This window comes from Hyposmocoma kahamanoa, unplaced genomic scaffold (genome assembly GCF_003589595.1).
Source record: "Hyposmocoma kahamanoa isolate Upper Pololo Valley unplaced genomic scaffold, ASM358959v1 77, whole genome shotgun sequence".
NCBI lineage: Eukaryota > Metazoa > Arthropoda > Insecta > Lepidoptera > Cosmopterigidae > Hyposmocoma > Hyposmocoma kahamanoa.
This window is the reverse complement of record NW_020653926.1, coordinates 814202-831638: the sequence shown is the minus strand read 5'-3', so window position 1 is coordinate 831638 and position 17437 is coordinate 814202. Positions and strand designations below refer to the sequence as shown.

The following is a 17437-nucleotide window of genomic DNA, read 5'->3' as shown; positions in this document are numbered from 1 at the left end:
GAAAATAAAAAGAAGTCATACCGTGGTAAGAAACCTGATACTAGTGAATAACCACGAAAGTCTTAAAATCTAATCAATGTTCAAATTCTTTCCATTCTTCCACTTAAGGAAAGCAGGAGGTATCTCCATATTTTTCTCCAATGGGACTTTGTCGAATGGATAATTCGTAAAGTCCTGCCAGAAGATCGGCCGAACGGTACGAGAGCCGATGTCGAATTTTGCGATCGCCGCCACGTCTTCTTTGTCAAGTGTGAAGTCGAAAATCGATGCGTTCTCAAGAACTCTGCTTTTTGTGACTGTTTTTGGGATGGTCACTATTCCTCGTTGATACTGAAATTAAAAGAAGTTTGGTTTATATTACGTAACGGGGTTTGATTAAGAACCTTACGATAACTCAGTTGTCGACCGATTCGATTTGATATTGCACGATGTCTTTTCATTTTTATTCACACCACCCGAATTGAACGTCAATCCTAATGTAACCACTACTAATGTAAACACAATATAGTTGCAATGTAAACATTCCAACGCCAGTTGTAAACTTTTTTATGTGTATTTTGCTAGTTCGTAATATTTGCCCTGGGATAAAAGTTTATTTATAATGGAGGTCAGGAAGACGTGGTCTACACTGACTTCGAAAAAGCTTTTGATCGTGTGGACCACGACATTCTCCTTCACAAATTAGAGACATTAGGTATACGCGGAGACTTACTTCGTTGGGTGCGATCTTATTTGACCAATCGTTCTCAGGCTGTGGTCTTGGGAGGATTTAGGTCCGATTACTTTACAATTCCTTCCGGCGTCCGTCAGGGCTCACACCTTGGACCTCTGTTTTACAACGCCTATATTTACGACATTAATAATCACATAATTAACGCTAAGAATTTACTCTATGCCGACGACAAAAAGATTTACATGCAAGTCCGATCCACAGCTGACTGTGAGCTATTACAACACGATTTAAACAATTTGTACAATTATTATAATAGTAACAGAATCACAGTCAACGCCAGTAAATGTCAATGTATAAGTTTTACTCGTAAAATACATCCAATTGTACATCCGTACCATTTCAGTGGCATCGCTATTGAGAGGGACCTGAGTGTTTATTTTGATTACAAAATGCTTATGTCTCATCATTTTAACAGTATCACTAACAGGGCATATAGGAACTTGGGATTTGTTCTACGAACTTGTTAATCGTTTAATTGTGCGATCACTTTAAAATTATTGTATTCGGCATATGTCCGTAGCATATTGGACTATGCTAGTCCTATATGGTCGCCACTCTAAAGTGTTTATATTAATCAAATTGAACGAATCCAAAAGAGGGTCCTAAAACATTTGAATTACAAATGTAGATTAACCGATCATCATTCACCTTACGTTGATATCTGTCGCACATACAATTTGTTAAGTCTCCAGGAGCGTCGTGAGTTGTTGGATATGGGTCTTTTGTTTGATGTAGTCAGTGGTCGTTTGGATTGTCCAGATTTACTACAGCAAATAAGTTTTCGAGTGCCTGCCCATCGTACCAGACATACGTCTCTTTTTCATGTACCATTTCACTGCACAAACTACGGTAAAAACTCTGTGCTCACAAGATTAGTTACTGGTTACAATAAATATTTCTGTTGTTATCTTTGTAGATAAAAAGCATTCTTTTCAGTCAAACATTAAAAAATTAATTTTCAAATTTTAATATTTAATTTTATTTTGCTCATTTATTTATTCATTTCTTTTATAGTTATAGTTTGATATTTTTATATTGTTAGAAGTATTTATGATTTATGATTTAGTGTTAAGTTGTATTCATATGTAGGTATAGTGTATAATAATTATTAATACTAAGTTTTATTGTGTATAGTAAGTATTATTTCTATGTAAGTGTACGTATTTAGTTTACTTAATTTGTTTCACAATTATATGTATGTATATAATCTGTATAATTATTTATGATGCTTATGGACACCCCGTGCTCTGTTTTTATTTTAATGTATAAATCGAGGATAACTGTTACTGGCTTTGTAATATGTAATTTAATTTTTTGTAACCTATTTTTATTGCTGTTGTTATCCCAAATAAATAAATAAATAAATAAATAAATAAATCCCAAAATATTTTCGAAAAAGTACTTTTTATTTATTTATTTTATCTTAGAGGATACAAATAGCTTAATATTACAACATGATTATTTCTTCTTGCAGTATCTCCATCTGATTCTTGTTCCGTAAACATATTTAATAATAAGTACTTGCGGGACATGGTACTTTAGCCGCGTGTTTATCGCTAGACGAATAACTCTAGGAAATAGGTCGCCGAGATTTCTATTCTCGCCTCGCCTCATCTCGTCTCGCCTCGCCGGTGGAAAAGCACTTCAATTTGTTTTACATTGACAGGGCAGGCTCGGCTTGATTGTGTTTTTATGTTTTGATGTTGTTTTCTCCAATAGTGGAATTTATGTTCTTATTGTATGTAAAAAAATAATTTTCACTAGTTCTGCCGCCTTTAACTGAAAGGGCGCTTGTGATAAATTCTACATTTCATACATCATACTTTACCCACCAGGGAAAAATTGGCCTTTTGATTGCTCACGGCATCACTTTCCTTTTTATATAAGTTTCGATTTTAATGACCTCCGCTACCGACCCTTAGGCATACGTAAAGATTACGTCAGTATACATTTTTTTTAAATGTCACTTGCACCCTTTCATCACACGCACGCGTTCACTCACACGAACGCGCACACGCACACGCACACCCCCACACACGCACTTATAGGTATATGTATACACTTATAGGTAAGTGTATTTTATTATTTTTCTTAAGTAAGAATTATCGCATATGTTGTTCCGTGACCTCACTTAGGGTCCTAACTGAAAATTGGTGTTGGGAACGCATTGCGTTTTCCAGCAAATATTGAGTTAATGACCCTTTTGTTACCGCAGCTGGCACCACACAAAGTATCTTTATATGTAGTGTCTTATATTTAATTAAATAACCTGTGATGCCTATGGTGTACTTTAGTTTTCGTTTTGTTTGTGATTTTGTTCCGTTATTATTTATTTGTGTCTCAAGTACGAATGTTTTGTTCTTCTTTTTTTTCTGTTGGTTCTTGTATTATGTTTTCTTATTTTTATTTCTTTTTCACCGTTTTGTTTATTTCTTTTGTTTTTAGTTTTGATTGTGTTTTTTTCTGAGTGGTGTCATTTGTGGTGTGCAAATAAATGAATTTTCTTTCTATCTTTCTTCTTTCTAGTTTTTTAAAGTTTTCGTAGTACTCACCAAGTATCTCAATGTAACCTGCGTGACGGTTTTTCCGTGCTTCTTGGCGATAGCAACCATTGTGGGGTTGTTCAGCTTCGGCTCTGGACTATTCGGAGTCTCCCGACTCGGTACCATTCTTCCGAACGGGGAGTACGCGACGACTACAATCTTTTGCGATTGGCAGAAGTCCACGAGTTCTTTTTGGCCGAGAGTCAAATTGATCTGAGGATGTAATAATTATAATTGAAAATTTTTAAATTTTTATTTATAACATGCGTAGATTATAAAGTAATAACCTAACCTCAGTATCGAGTACTAAAAAAACCGACCTCAAAAGTACGTGGAAGTACATATAATTACCAAGTTATATTGAATTCGGTTACCGGAAAGTGCGCAAACCCGGATTCATCCCCTAGTTCGCCATTATACGGGACTTGACACAGGAGATAATAAAAATCAGTTCTCACTACTCAAAGTATATTGAGAGAGAAAAACGCCTTGAATCGGAGAATAGCAAAATCAACCATTAAAATAATTGCTCCTTATAATAAAATTTAAGCGCTATTTATAAAAATGAATCTTCAATCGTGAACAGCCACCCTTAGAGGTGGCTATGGAGGTACCCTCTTTCCAACAAAAAATAACTGATTGGAGATATCGCGTAATATACATACAAAAAAAACATATGGTCCAATTGAGAACCTCCTCCATTTTTAAAGAGTCGGTTAAAAATACATAATAAAGTGTCGCATAAACCCATTGACTTACAATTATATATATGTCGGGTCCGCGCTAAAAACTGTCCGAACTTATAGGGCGTTAAAATCGTATACAGAGCGTCATTCAAGCTTTAGTCTTCGTTTGTTCGACTGACAGCGAAGCAAGCAAAATTAGACAGTACTGCGATGACATTACAATTTAAATTCAACATTTTAGCTTTTTCATATTCCTTTACATGTCACTACGTTTAAATGGTTGACTTGGGACATTTTTTTCGTGGTTTTTGTATTAGACCCGTTGTCCATTTATTTGTAAGTCAATGCATAAACCATAAGGATTTTTCTGTACACCGCTGCATATCAATATTGCAAATAATAAACACAAAAATGAGGCTAAGAGGATATTCTGCTCCCTTAAAAATTATTAGATGCAAGTGTTACTGCACAAGTCCGAAATACGGTACATCTTAAAATTTTCCAGTGAAACCTAAGATTGACTAACTCCCAATGGTAAAAGTCCGAGCATTTCTGTGATCATCGTTCACTTTATTTCACTAGGGTAAGGATATATCTGAAAACAAGTTCGGAATCGCAAACAGATTCGCTTCCGGCACTCGCCGGCCGCTGCCGCGTCACGCTTGCTTCGCTCGCTCGGCTAGTGATTTCATATACTAACCTAACCCAAACTACTGAATGGGGTGCGTAACCAAGACTTGATTATGTTAAATACATTTGTTTTTATTCAAGAAATATTTCAAAGTATTTTTCCGGAACAACTCAACGAGAAGCTCTATTGTTACTTTTATTTTTTCTGATATAACTTATTTTATTTTCAGATACTGTAATGTTATTATTGACCTCAACTTGGTTAGTAGCCGGCGGGGTTTTGCAATTAGCCAGCAGACGCTTCAGCTGATCCACGGTAAAGTTGGAGACGCCGATGGACTTGGCGAGCCCCTTCTCCAATACTTTCTCGAATCCTCGCCAGGTCTCCACGTAGTCTATCTTCTCGTCAACACCTTCATCCTGAAAAGTGTTATAACATTCACAGTATAAAGTGATCCTTTAGAAAATTACAACTGCAAATTACACACAAAAGAACGCTAAGAGACGCTGATACATGTCTTTTGCATTTATAGTACTATACGTTAGACAATATCTCCGTAGATCGGAGAGATAGTCTATTTCGGCGGGGAAGACATATTTCCCACTGTATTATTAACATATACGAAAGCGAGATGGGTTTTAAAAGTTATTCATTGGAGTAAAACAGACAGGTGCCTAGCACTTAGTATTTTGTATGGGCTTAAAATGCCGTTAGGTAAAATTGCTCGAAAAAAAAATCAGGCGTTTTGTGTTTTATTCGCAAGTCATAATACAGCTCATTAGTAGAATTAGGTGGTCGCATGACACAGCTCAAGTTGTAAAGTGCTTAACCAAAAATATGTTTCCTTAACGAATTTGCCTCAATCTAGACACGATATCGACAGTAATGACGGATAAGGGACAATATGTCTGCCCTGATATTTTTAACATAACTGGAATCAACAAAACGAGATCTTCAACCTCGTATAACCGGTTTTTAAATGTCTTATATAGTTTCAATTTTATTGTTTCATTTATACTACAAAAAATTTATATGCCATTATCTCGAAAGTTACCGTAATGCAAATGCGTTGGCTATGACAAGGGAGTGTAGCATTATCAAAAAGGTATTACACATTATAATTCGAGATACTGGGATCTTCGAGATCAGCGGGTTTCACACAGACACTTTATCACGCGTGATACGTGAGCGTGCGTGTAAATACGTTGGATGGAAAGGTAAAGCTGTTAGGGCGCCGCAATTAAAAAATATATATTAATTAAAATTTAAAAAATAAAAGGACATACTAGTAAAGTATTTTTAAACAAAAGCTAATAAATTAAACAATAATAATGATAATAATAAAATAACTTGATACTTTTGGTGCAAAATGGTATAAAAAGGAGTAGGTTGGATGTCGTTCTTCGTTCTCCAAAAAACTGTTTCCGGCTGTAGTAACATTTTTCTACTAAATGTGCCTATAAAGTGAAATGTTCCACTAAAGACATCAATAAATAAATCGTTGTCCACAGAAGATTCTCCTTCCAAAATATACTTCAATAGACGCCGCTTGTTCGGTGACTATTCGATAAAAAAAGTATGACGTCGCGCCGTGTGAAAGAGATGCATTAATACATTGCACCACTGCACATCGAATACGTTAAAGTTCATTCGATTTGGTTGACAAGTCCGTTGCGTATTCGATAAACGTATTGAGCTGTGGGCGTTTTTTTGCAGGACAAACACCGTGTGAATGGTTCTATATCTAATGTATGCGCCACTGTTTAGTCGGTAAGATTTATACTGCAACAAAAAATACAATGCCGTGTGAGCTCTCATAAGTTGCGCACTCCAACACTCGCCAGTTTCACGCCATCTATCCTGATTGATTAACCTTTACACGGACGCTCTTTCCGTTGTTAACAAAAACGCGTGTAAGCTTTCCCGCGTGCATTCCTACACCCTGTACGTTCTTGATTACGCGTTATAGAGTGACCATGTCCCGCTTGACTAATGATTATAGTTTCAGGTTGTACATACGCTGATGGACATTGGCCAGTGCATCAGAAGCTGGTCGACGTAGTCCAGGTTCATGCGACGAAGAGAGGCTCGACAGGACTCCACCACGGCCTCCGGACGGTGGTGGTCTTGCCACACCTATAATGGAGAATGCATTAATGTAATCAGAAGAACTAACGTTTACAGATGTCAACATTTATTGATGATGGTATATATGGTATACATTTCGATGCTACACAGAAAAAAAGGATTTCTACTAATAAGAAAGAGCAATTTCTCAAAATATTTGCTAATTCTGAAAAAATATTTATTAAAAGTAATAAAATATTGTCATTATAAAAATACTGCGTATCTTTTTCTAATACAATTTTACTCTTAACTTTATTCTAACTTTGAGACAAATACGTTCACTTCAAGATTTTATTTCATTTCTAATCAATTAATTGGACATTACTTATATCAAGAAATTTTTACCTTTTACATCAAATTTAAATAATCTTAAATTAATTCAAAATTTCTTGGGTGTATTTTAAGAAAATATATTCTTAAACAAAAAATGAAGTAGTTTTCTATTCAGACTAATATTCTAAATTCTAGAGTATATTCTTAAAGCAACATTTCGTTGCGTTTTCATAGTCAATGTCGTCATGACATGTCGTCGAAGGCGCACGCGGTTACGATTACTTTTACTTGTGCTTGTAATCATAAAAATCATAAACAGTCATTTATCCAAAGAAACAATACGTAGTATCTCTAGTTTGTTAGGGTGTTATTTATAGTCATAATTTAAGAAATTTGGTTTCAGCATGAAATCAAACCACACTTGTAACAAGCACAACTTTAATGCAATTAGTTCCATCACGCCACTGCTAGATGGCATTAGTTGTACTCTGAAACGCGCTATCGTTTTGTTAACTTCAATAGTCTAGAGTCATCTCATATATTATTAATTGATAATGCTTTCTGCCGCTGTAGCATTTATACTTAAGAAGATTCCGTTCTAATTCTGCTACTTTAAGGTTTGATACTGAACTGTGTGCTTTCACGCTAGTGAGACATACTGTTGGGTCCATAACCCTGTAAATTTACCCTTTTTGATATTAGAAAACAAATCTTTAGTCAAATAATTAAGTAACTCTAAATTTTTCATTCTTTTTTTTCAAATAAATATCGGACATTTCTAATAACAAATAAATATTTTGTTGAATCTAGAGTAGCTTTGTGACTTGAAGTAAATTAATTTGCTCTTGGATTAAATATTTCTGTCTTATAACTAAAATACACTTTTGAGACGTTTTTTTACTATTATCAAGTAATTATTCTCTAGCGTCTATAGGGAGAGGATCGTTTTGTTGGATTTAATAAATTTGTCTTCATAAAAAGAATTTTGTCTTTTTCTAAGTAATCTCTTTTTACCGTGTAGGGCTCCATAACTCGCTCAAGGTTACGCGATAAGCGCCTACCTACCAATGAGTGTATTGACGTCGGCAATAGCGCTCATACAAGTCTTTCATTTATGAGCATTCGGCTCCGCACGACTGCAAACGGCGGGAAACGTTATTTTCACCTCTCTGAGCGGCGCACAGGGCGCACTATAAGTTTCCGGAACTGGCGACTTACATAAACAATATTTAAAAAGTAATTACAACATTCGAAAATGGAACTCTTATATAATAGAACTCTAAGCGGATGATTGCTTCTTTTTTTATTAAAACTGGATACGTGACTACTGTTTCTTTGGAGAATCGTTGTACCGTGAGTAGTGAATGGTACACGACCATTTGTTTGCCGGAAGTTATTGACAAACTCTGTAAAAATAACCGTAAACGCCGCGCCGTATCATCTTTCACCACGATAATGCCAGTTCTCACACGGCCACACAGACAAATGAATTTTTGAACGCGGTCAACGATTTTCATCACCTGAAGAGGCTGTCGAAGAGTATGAAAAATATGTTTTTAGAGATTGTCACAGAGGAGTGGCATAAATGTTTTCAAAATTAACTGCATTAACGCTAACGGAGAATATTTTGAGAAACAATAAATTCATTTCTGACCATTTATAGTATTTTTTTCTTATTCATTCCGGAAACTTATAATGCGCCCCACATAGGTTACTTTTTCGTAGTGAGCGCCTGGCGTCATTAATCAAATTTAGTTATTAGTAAATAATAAGTAATCTGTGACAATACTAGCGCGAAAGTGGTAATAGATATTTGGTGGTTTTAACTCACAGAATAATAAATACAATAGAAATGGTTAGTTAGCGTACAACGTGTGCTAACTATAGGTCTCGAAAGATCTGTCTGAGCTAAGTCCGCCATTTCCGCTTTGTACGGTATGGTTATTATATAAATAATTATTATATAAATAAATATTACCCGAGGTGGTAATTCGAGTCATCAAAAAGTCTTATTTAATAAATTTTCAATTTTCTGTCTATTGAAATATTTTTTGTTACTAGAAACGAAAGTAAAGCTTATACCCCTGCAATATAGTAGTTTCTTGTTTGGAGAACTAAATAAATAACTCCAATTCATCATCGTACAGCAATTAATCGCTAGATTGCAGCACATTGGTTGAAATTTTAATATAATATCAAACGTCGTAACTTCTAATAACAGGTATTGATGGCATTGAATTTTCAACGATATACCAACAAGGTAAAGTTAAAATTATAATAGGGGTTAAAGTATGAAATTGCCGATTTGTACTGAAAATCTAAATTGTTTATTTTTTAAGTTTTTAACAAATTTATTTAATCAAAATAGTTGCCATTATTATCTATACATTGCTGCCATCTAATGGGAAGGTTATTAATGCCTTTGCGATAGAACTCCGATGATCTAGACTGCACAAACTGTGTGAAAGCATTTTGTACTGCCTCCTGGGAAGAAAACTTCTTGTCACGTAGATAATTGTCCAAATCACGAAAAAAATGGTAGTCCGTTGGAGCAAGGTCTGGTGAATACGGAGGATGACGAATGGTTTCTAACTGCAGTTCCTGAAGGGTCAAAATGGTTTCTCGTGCTGTGTGAGGTCTCGCGTTGTCGTGGAGCAATAATGGTGAAGATCGATTCATGAGTCGGGGCTGTTTTACTGCTAGTTTTGTCAACATGCTTCGGAGTTCGGCACAATAGACATCTGCCGTTATTGCTTGACCAGATCGGAGAAAACTATAGTGAATAACACCATGCTGAGACCACCAAACAGTTACCATTACCTTTTTATTGGTAAGTTTTGCTTTAGGACACTGTTGTGGCATTTGACCTGGGGTCAGCCATTGCATTTTTCTTTTCCGGTTATCACAAAGAATCCACTTTTCATCACATATTACAATTCGATCCAATATTCCTTCATTTCTGTACCGGTTCAACAAGGCAACACAAGTTTCAACACGCGTTTCTTTCTGCAGATCAGTCAAATCATGAGACACCCATTTTTCGTATTTTTTTATTTTATTGATTTGACGCAAGTGAGTCAATATTGTGGGTAAGGTAATGTTAAACCATGCCGCTAATTCCTGGGTAGTTTGACTAGGATCGGCTTCCACTATCTCTCTTAATTCATCGTTATTCACCTGTGTGGGCGGTCTTCCTCGTGGCTCGTTCTTTAAGTCGAAATTTCCATCACGGAAGCGTTTAAACCAAAATCGCACGGTGCGTTCATTAGTAGACCCCTCTCCAAACGCAGCATTGATATTGCGGGCTGTTTCTGCCGCGTTAGTTTCGCGTCGGAACTCGTGTTCAAAAATCACTCGAATTTTCGCAGTATCCATCTTTCTTGTCTAAATTGAATAACAAAAACAATTGAAAGTCGATATTCAAATGTTTCAAATTAAAAAAAAAAAATCACAAACCATTTGAAAAAAGTTTCATTCGAAAACCTCAAACCATGAAGATTCTATGAAAATTCAAAGAACCTATTGCAATAAAACGGCAATTTCATACTTTAACCCCTAATATTAACTATCCAGATTTTGTTATTTCTTTTTAAATTTGAAACTACGGCCAATCAATATCAAGATTTCAGTGTTTCAAATTTAGAATGCGTGAGTTTTGGCGACATCGGTTCTGATACTTCCATTGTTTTTTTCTTTTGTGTTTAACAACTGTACGTCACTCCTTGTATTTAAATGTAAACATTTATCTACTCACTTGGAACCCTCTATTCTAACCACTGGTTATAATTAATATAATTATGACCATAAAAGTAAAACTACCTTAGTGGTGACAAACAAATCTTCCCGCGAGCAAACACCCTCCTTGATCTTCTTGTTGATCACAGCGCCGATTTCAGGCTCGACACGATAGAGATGAGCCGTGTCGACATGTCGATATCCGATGTCGATGGCGTACGATAGACAATCCTCCATTTTTGGGATTTCTGTAGTTTCGAATACGAACTGTAAAAGTGGGTAGGTTAAGTTAGATATGCTGATACATATATCTCAAAGTTGTAAACTCTATACAAAAATTCATATCTTTGGTATTAAAAAAAATATATATTCAAGATTAAACAATAATGATAGATAGGCGATGAAACATATTATATTGAAATAAAAAAAGAAATATCTGACAATATAAAAGATTTCTTCAATTTTGCTCGTAAACGGTAAATGATTGGTTAACTTGACTATAATGCCCTAAATAAAACCCAAGGCCCTTTTTTCTTTGCATTGCAGCCATGGTCTGTAAGTTTTTTTTTTAATTTGCAGCACGACATACTTCCTTAATTAGGCGAGGTTCAGTTTCAAGTAAGGAAGTTACGTAAGTTCAAAATTAAAACATTAGCTTAAAACGTTATCTAAACTTAAATTTAATTGCAATTCACGCACATACAACTTAAATACTTATTATTAAGAATTTCTTATAATTGATTTTAATTATTTTCTGTATAAAAAATTCGCAATTTATTTTTTACACTCCATCATGGCTGTATGCTTAGAATAATAACGCATAGAAACCTAGTCCGCACACACTAAGTGAGGCAAATTGAAGCGCGCCCAATGGGCCTACACGAGCGGGCGGGCCTTCAGTGCTCAAGGTCAACTTGCACCGCGAACAGATCAAGAATTTTAGCTAAAAATGACGAAATGTGCGGTAAATGAGTGTAAAAATACGTCAGACAAACATAAAATAGATACGAACATCACATTCCACGAGGAAGTAACGCGTTTCAACTTGTATTTTTATATAAATATTCACTAAAACCGAAAATGAACCTACTACTAAAACTAGCCTACATGAACTTGATTTTTGCCTCACTTGTGACAGTTCGTTTGATATGAAACTATCAGTCTATGCGTTATTCTAAGGCTGTATACGTGTTTGCTTTTTACAACATTTTAGTGCGAGTTGTATCATCTATGGACGAATTAAAAAAAAACAAAAAACCCGCCATTCATATTTATATTGTGTATTTTGTTTCCTCGCAATTGTGATGGAAAACATTGTATGTATCACAGACGGTAAAAAAAAATACAAAAAAAGTTATTAAAACCCTCAGCCTTTGGCTTTGAGCTTCTGATAGACTTTCTGTAGTAATTCCTTAATTAACGTCCATAATTCACAATGTAGGTACTATTATGTTTTTAACATCGCGCATGAAATTATGAAATTAAAAACAAAGTGGAATAACTCAATAAAAAATTAATGCCGCAATTGAAACATTTTTTTAGTTGCAACCAATATCCCTTTTACTATTCCAATTATATTTTGTAATTAGTACTCAAACAGGGCAAATGACATGGCCGAACACTGATATCCAAGGTGCTGTTTGTGCTTAGTTTGAATAATGGAGTTAAACAATCGATTTGTACATTTACTTACTTTTATGTACAATTTGTGGTAGTTACTTGTGTTGATCTCCGTTTTTGTTAATAAAGAAATTATTATGTCATTGGAAATGAAACTATTGTTCCGGATTTAAATCGCGTATACTTGTTTTTTCAAACGAATCGGAAAAATAGTTTCATTCCTATGTGTAACAATCGCGAAAACCTAAGAACTCGATATTATGGCATTATTATTAATCGGTATTTGGCTTATTCGGCCTGTGTTAAGCTATTCGGCCTAGTACCCAATAGTGAATCACTATTCGGCCGAATACCGGATGCCTATTCACTTGCAACACACCGGATAAGATGACCGTTTTAACGTTTGCCCGCATTTGGCGCTCACTCGCCGCACTCGGCATTTGTTTATCGAAATTTAAAAAAATGAAATCTTAATACGATCGTCACTTATGGGATCGCTGGCCAGCACAACTTCCACCTCCGGCAAACTCGCGTCAAAGCTCAATGCAAATAAGTTCGAATTTACAATACAATAAATAAACTTTTTTATTTTCGTTTTATTAAAACTTTCTAATCAGCAAAATCAATTATAAATCTAAAAAGTTAGAGATGCGACTCGCATTTGATTATATTATTTTCGATTTATTAATGAATTGAAATTTGACCTCATTATTGTAATCTGTCAAAACGGCCATCATATCGTGTCGGAACTGTAATTGAAATCAAAATATATGTATAAAATTAATTTCACATGTTAGTGGTAAGCAGTTATCTAGTCGTATAGCACTTTCTTTAATTCTCAATACTTATCACTATAGAAAAGGCCCTGAGTGTAATTTTTTATCGGATAGCTGTCAATGTGTTATAAATTACAATAAATATGAAAACATTATTGTATTTGGTTACCCCCATTCCCCCCTCGTAAGCCTTGATGTTTTATATCGATTTGTACTTAAATAAACATTTGTAAGAATTTCTTACAAATAAAGTATCTTATTTGCTTTACATAAATATTATTATTAACGTCATACGAGTCACTATAAAAGCATCAAGGCCAATGTGGGGGTATGGGGTAACCAAATACAATGTTTTCATATCGCACATTGAAAATGATGACACAATATATAAAACTATTTTTTTATTTGGAACGCCATCTTGGATTCCAGAGTACGAACTTTTTGTCTGCTTAGAACTCGCTAGATGACATAATGACATTATGCTGTTTAAAGGGAACGGGGCTTAGGAGACAGCGCGATACCGGCGTTTTTTTGGTAATAACAAAGATAGTTTTGCATTATGACTAATATAGTAGATTGCTGGGCCAAATACAAATACAAATAATACAAATACAAATAATTTATTTCACAATTAAATAGTGCGGGTACATTACATTTAAAATGAATTGACTTAATCAAGGAACACAACTTAATTGTAGCGTAAATCGCAAGCAGAGAGAATTGCGTAATGATTCCTGCACTAGGCTAGGCCTGTCTCGCAGGTAATCAATATATCCTTGTTGCTAGTACAAATAATAGCGCGATAGAGAAGGACAATACCAAAACTAAATTTAGGAATGAAGAATTAACTTAAATTATACATACGAAATCAAAGATAAACAATATTACAGATTTACATCTATTTTAAAAGAATGCAAGATATTTTGTGTGTGTGTGTGTGTGTGTAAGTGTGTGTGTGAGTGTATGTGTATAGGAATGAAAGAAGAAGCTGAAGTGAACCGCCTTGTCTCGGCTCCATAAATTCGGAGTGTCAGACTACTGAGGTCTTGCCACCAAACAGTCAGCAACACTAGCGTACCTATTTTAAAATATCTTCTAATTGACAGTAGGTCAAAGAGCCCAGAAACTCACTGACCTTACGTTTAAGCTCTGATATAGAACAGAGCTTGACACAACACAGTGCGTTAACCTTATTGTAGACGTATGGGTGCAAGAATCTTGCGAATCTCCTAGCGAAGGCGGAATTAATAACCGGGAGATGTAATTTGAAAATTCTTTTGTCGAGAAGTTTGGTATAATCAGGAGAAGAGACCACCGCACGATGTACAAGGATCACTACACCGAGCAGAAATAGACCACGAACCGTTAAGACTCCACATTCCTTATACAAAGTAACCTTATAAAAAATAAACTTATTAAAAGGTTCAGATTTCTTTATATTAATATTATGGTCCCAAATTTTGTGGAAAAAAGAAACAAAACAAAAAGAAATTCGAATAAAAAACAAAAAAAACGAATTTGTGAAAAAAAAAAGAGAACCAAAAACTAAAACAGAAAATGACCAGAAATGAAGTTGGCTCGTTGGGTTTCATTGGAGGTATCGATTTGTGAGTTTTTTTAATAATTTATTTCAAACGCTGGTAAAAGGGTGCGCCACTGTCAACTTTCTGCCCAGGTTCGAAAATATCGCAGATTGCTTTAGTACATGGACTGGTGAAATTACAACTCTTCTGGGTGATGGGCGCAGTGGCGGTACCTCTCAGATCTTTGCGATTTAATGCTCTGAGGGGCATTGCAATTGTTATGGACAGGTGTGTAAAAAAAGGTGTGTAATCAGGCGCACAAATTGTTCGTCCCGTCACTTGATATTATAAAAAAAAATAGACATAATGATATTATACATATATATCGAGTTCTTAGGTTTTCGCGATTGTTACACATAGGAAATGAAACTATTTTTCCGGATTTAAATCGCGTATATTTGTTTTTTCAAACAAACAGTCACAACAACAGTCAAAACAAAAGTCAACCGTGACCATGGGACCTGTAAACGGCCCGAAACGTCGGTTTGTTTGAAAAAACAAATATACGCGATTTAAATCGGGAAAAATAGTTTCATTTCCTATTATACATATACTTGTTGGAGCCAGACGTCACAGCAAACGCGATATAACAGAGTTTATTTTGTTGTCTACGTAATGGGCTTTGCAAACGGATAAATTCAAGCTAAAACTATTACGTATTGTTTTCTAATTATTAGATAAATACTAAAGATAATTTACTAAGCGAAAACGCGATCTTTGAACGAAAACCAATAGGTACAAATATCTAGCACAAAAACACATAGGAAAATTTCTTCAACTCTATAACTTGACCTGTAGCTCAGTTAGTTAGAGCAAAGCTACGGTTCAGCGTGGTCATGGTTTCGATGAGTCGAAAATAATTTTCCATGCGTTCGATCTTTGTATTAATAATTATAACAAACTAGTAGTTGTTTCACAAAAAAATTCAATAGCTAAAAAGAAAATTTTGGATCTTTGTCCAGGCACCATTTTGAATTTGTAAGCAAAGCATTTTACTGTGAAACACAATTCTCAAATATATATATTATCTATAAATAATTATTACGTGTTTTTTACTCGTAACACACGCTTTTATTAATTAAATGAAAAAAATATATCTTTACATAGTTTGTATTTCAATGGCTAGCACTATAAAAAACCTTAAAGAAATAGAGCTTCCAAATAATAAATGAAATCTTTATAGAAATTAATAACATTCATCATGTCATTTGTCATCAAATCGGACGATATTTTCCTTTACCTACTGTAATTTGTGGACTGAACGACAAGTTTAATAACATAGTTTCTTTGTTTACGTTTTTTCTAATACTAAAAAAACGAAGTGTAGTTTGATCTTGGTTTTTTGTTGACAAATGTTATATCAGTTTAACAACTGAAACTGGGTGAATGACAAATACCTGGGAATTGACTCCCATCCATGTCCCATATCCGAGGGCAGGCATGTCCCGCCCGTTGTTCAGCTTTACATTCGGGATCTCGACCTGCAACAAGCAATTTTCAACTCTAGAATATCATTAATACTTTCATTTATATTATCTGAAAATTTTTTACAAAAAAAAATTTTTAGATGGTGTAAAAGCAACCTATCTGCTTTTTAAAATACCGTACTCGCCAATTGAGCATGTTCATGATCGCTGCGCCCATAGAACCCCACTTTTTCGAAGTCGGGTGATGAATAGAATATTGATTTTTAGCTTAGTCACGTTTATTCAGTGCAGATTAAAAAACGTTAGTGATATTAATGGTCCTGCTGCCGCCTTATCAGATAATGAAAGAAACATGTGAGATCTTGATAAAGGTGCCTTGTGACGAACGTCATGGCCACAGAACAATAAATGCAGTAGAAGTGCTTTGTTTGCGTGGTACGTGTGCCCACAGTTGGCGGAGCTCCGCAAATTTGAGTTCAGTCCGCCATTATAGTTTTGTACGTCATGGTTGTGTCAATTACCTCGAGCAAAACCTCGAATATCGTGGAAAAATGCCTTATTTTACTACTTTGGAGTGCAGATTAACCCGATATCCCTATCGTTTGTACACATTACTACATGTTTTCAAAGGAATGCTATAACATGTGCGTAAAATTATATAATGCATAACCTGCCGATATAAAAATGTTACCTACGTCTAGATTTAAGAAAATACTAATTGGATTGCTTGTGACAAATTGTTTTTATAATGTAAATGAGTTTTTAACCGACTTCAAAAAAGGAGGTTCTCAATTCAACTGTATGTTTTTTTTTGTATGTATGTTACGCGATAATTCCGGTATTTGTGAACCGATTTTCATGATTCTTTTTTTGTTGGAAAGGGGGTACTTCCATAGTGGTCCCATTCCATTTCGAAGCGCCTAAATTTTCTTAAGGAGCAATTATTTTAATGGTTGATTTTGCTATTTCTCCAATTCAAGGCGTTTTTCTCTCAATATACTTTGAGTAGTGAGAACCGATTTTTATTATCTCCAGTGTCAAGTCCTGTGCAGTGGCGAATTTAAGGATATTGCAATAAAACTTAGCAAATAGATGTAATTACACGTACTTTTGAGGTTTTTTTAGTACTCTGTACTGAGATTGTTATTGACATTTAAATTTTGAAGCCTGCGACCCTCTACATATTTATTGCTTTGACATGCGTTCCTGTTTTTAATTAAATCACAAATTTTCTCTAATCATATTATTTAATATTTAATAGGTCGGTGCCGTCATCTTGGGTCTGCCCGGACTGCAAGGCCAA

General features: G+C 34.9%; 1 protein-coding gene across 2 annotated transcripts in view; it reads right to left on the bottom strand.

Moving 5' to 3' along the window:
* Nucleotides 1-6: 6 nt before the first annotated feature.
* LOC113232685 (aldo-keto reductase AKR2E4-like) overlaps nucleotides 7-17437 on the bottom strand; it is a 38557-nt gene continuing 21126 nt past the window's right edge. Inside the window, exons 1-7 of one of the 2 annotated variants that reach the window (XM_026467458.1) lie at nucleotides 16316-16372; nucleotides 16105-16188; nucleotides 10813-10995; nucleotides 6613-6729; nucleotides 4845-5012; nucleotides 3286-3489; nucleotides 7-330 (exon numbers count right to left, since the gene is read on the bottom strand). In XM_026467458.1, the coding sequence (XP_026323243.1) occupies nucleotides 70-330; nucleotides 3286-3489; nucleotides 4845-5012; nucleotides 6613-6729; nucleotides 10813-10995; nucleotides 16105-16188; nucleotides 16316-16351 (1053 nt within the window). In that variant the 5' untranslated portion in view covers nucleotides 16352-16372 and the 3' untranslated portion in view covers nucleotides 7-69. Of the gene's footprint in view, nucleotides 331-3285; nucleotides 3490-4844; nucleotides 5013-6612; nucleotides 6730-10812; nucleotides 10996-16104; nucleotides 16189-16315; nucleotides 16373-17437 lie in introns of those variants that run through there. The other variant, XM_026467459.1, reaches the window with a different exon arrangement.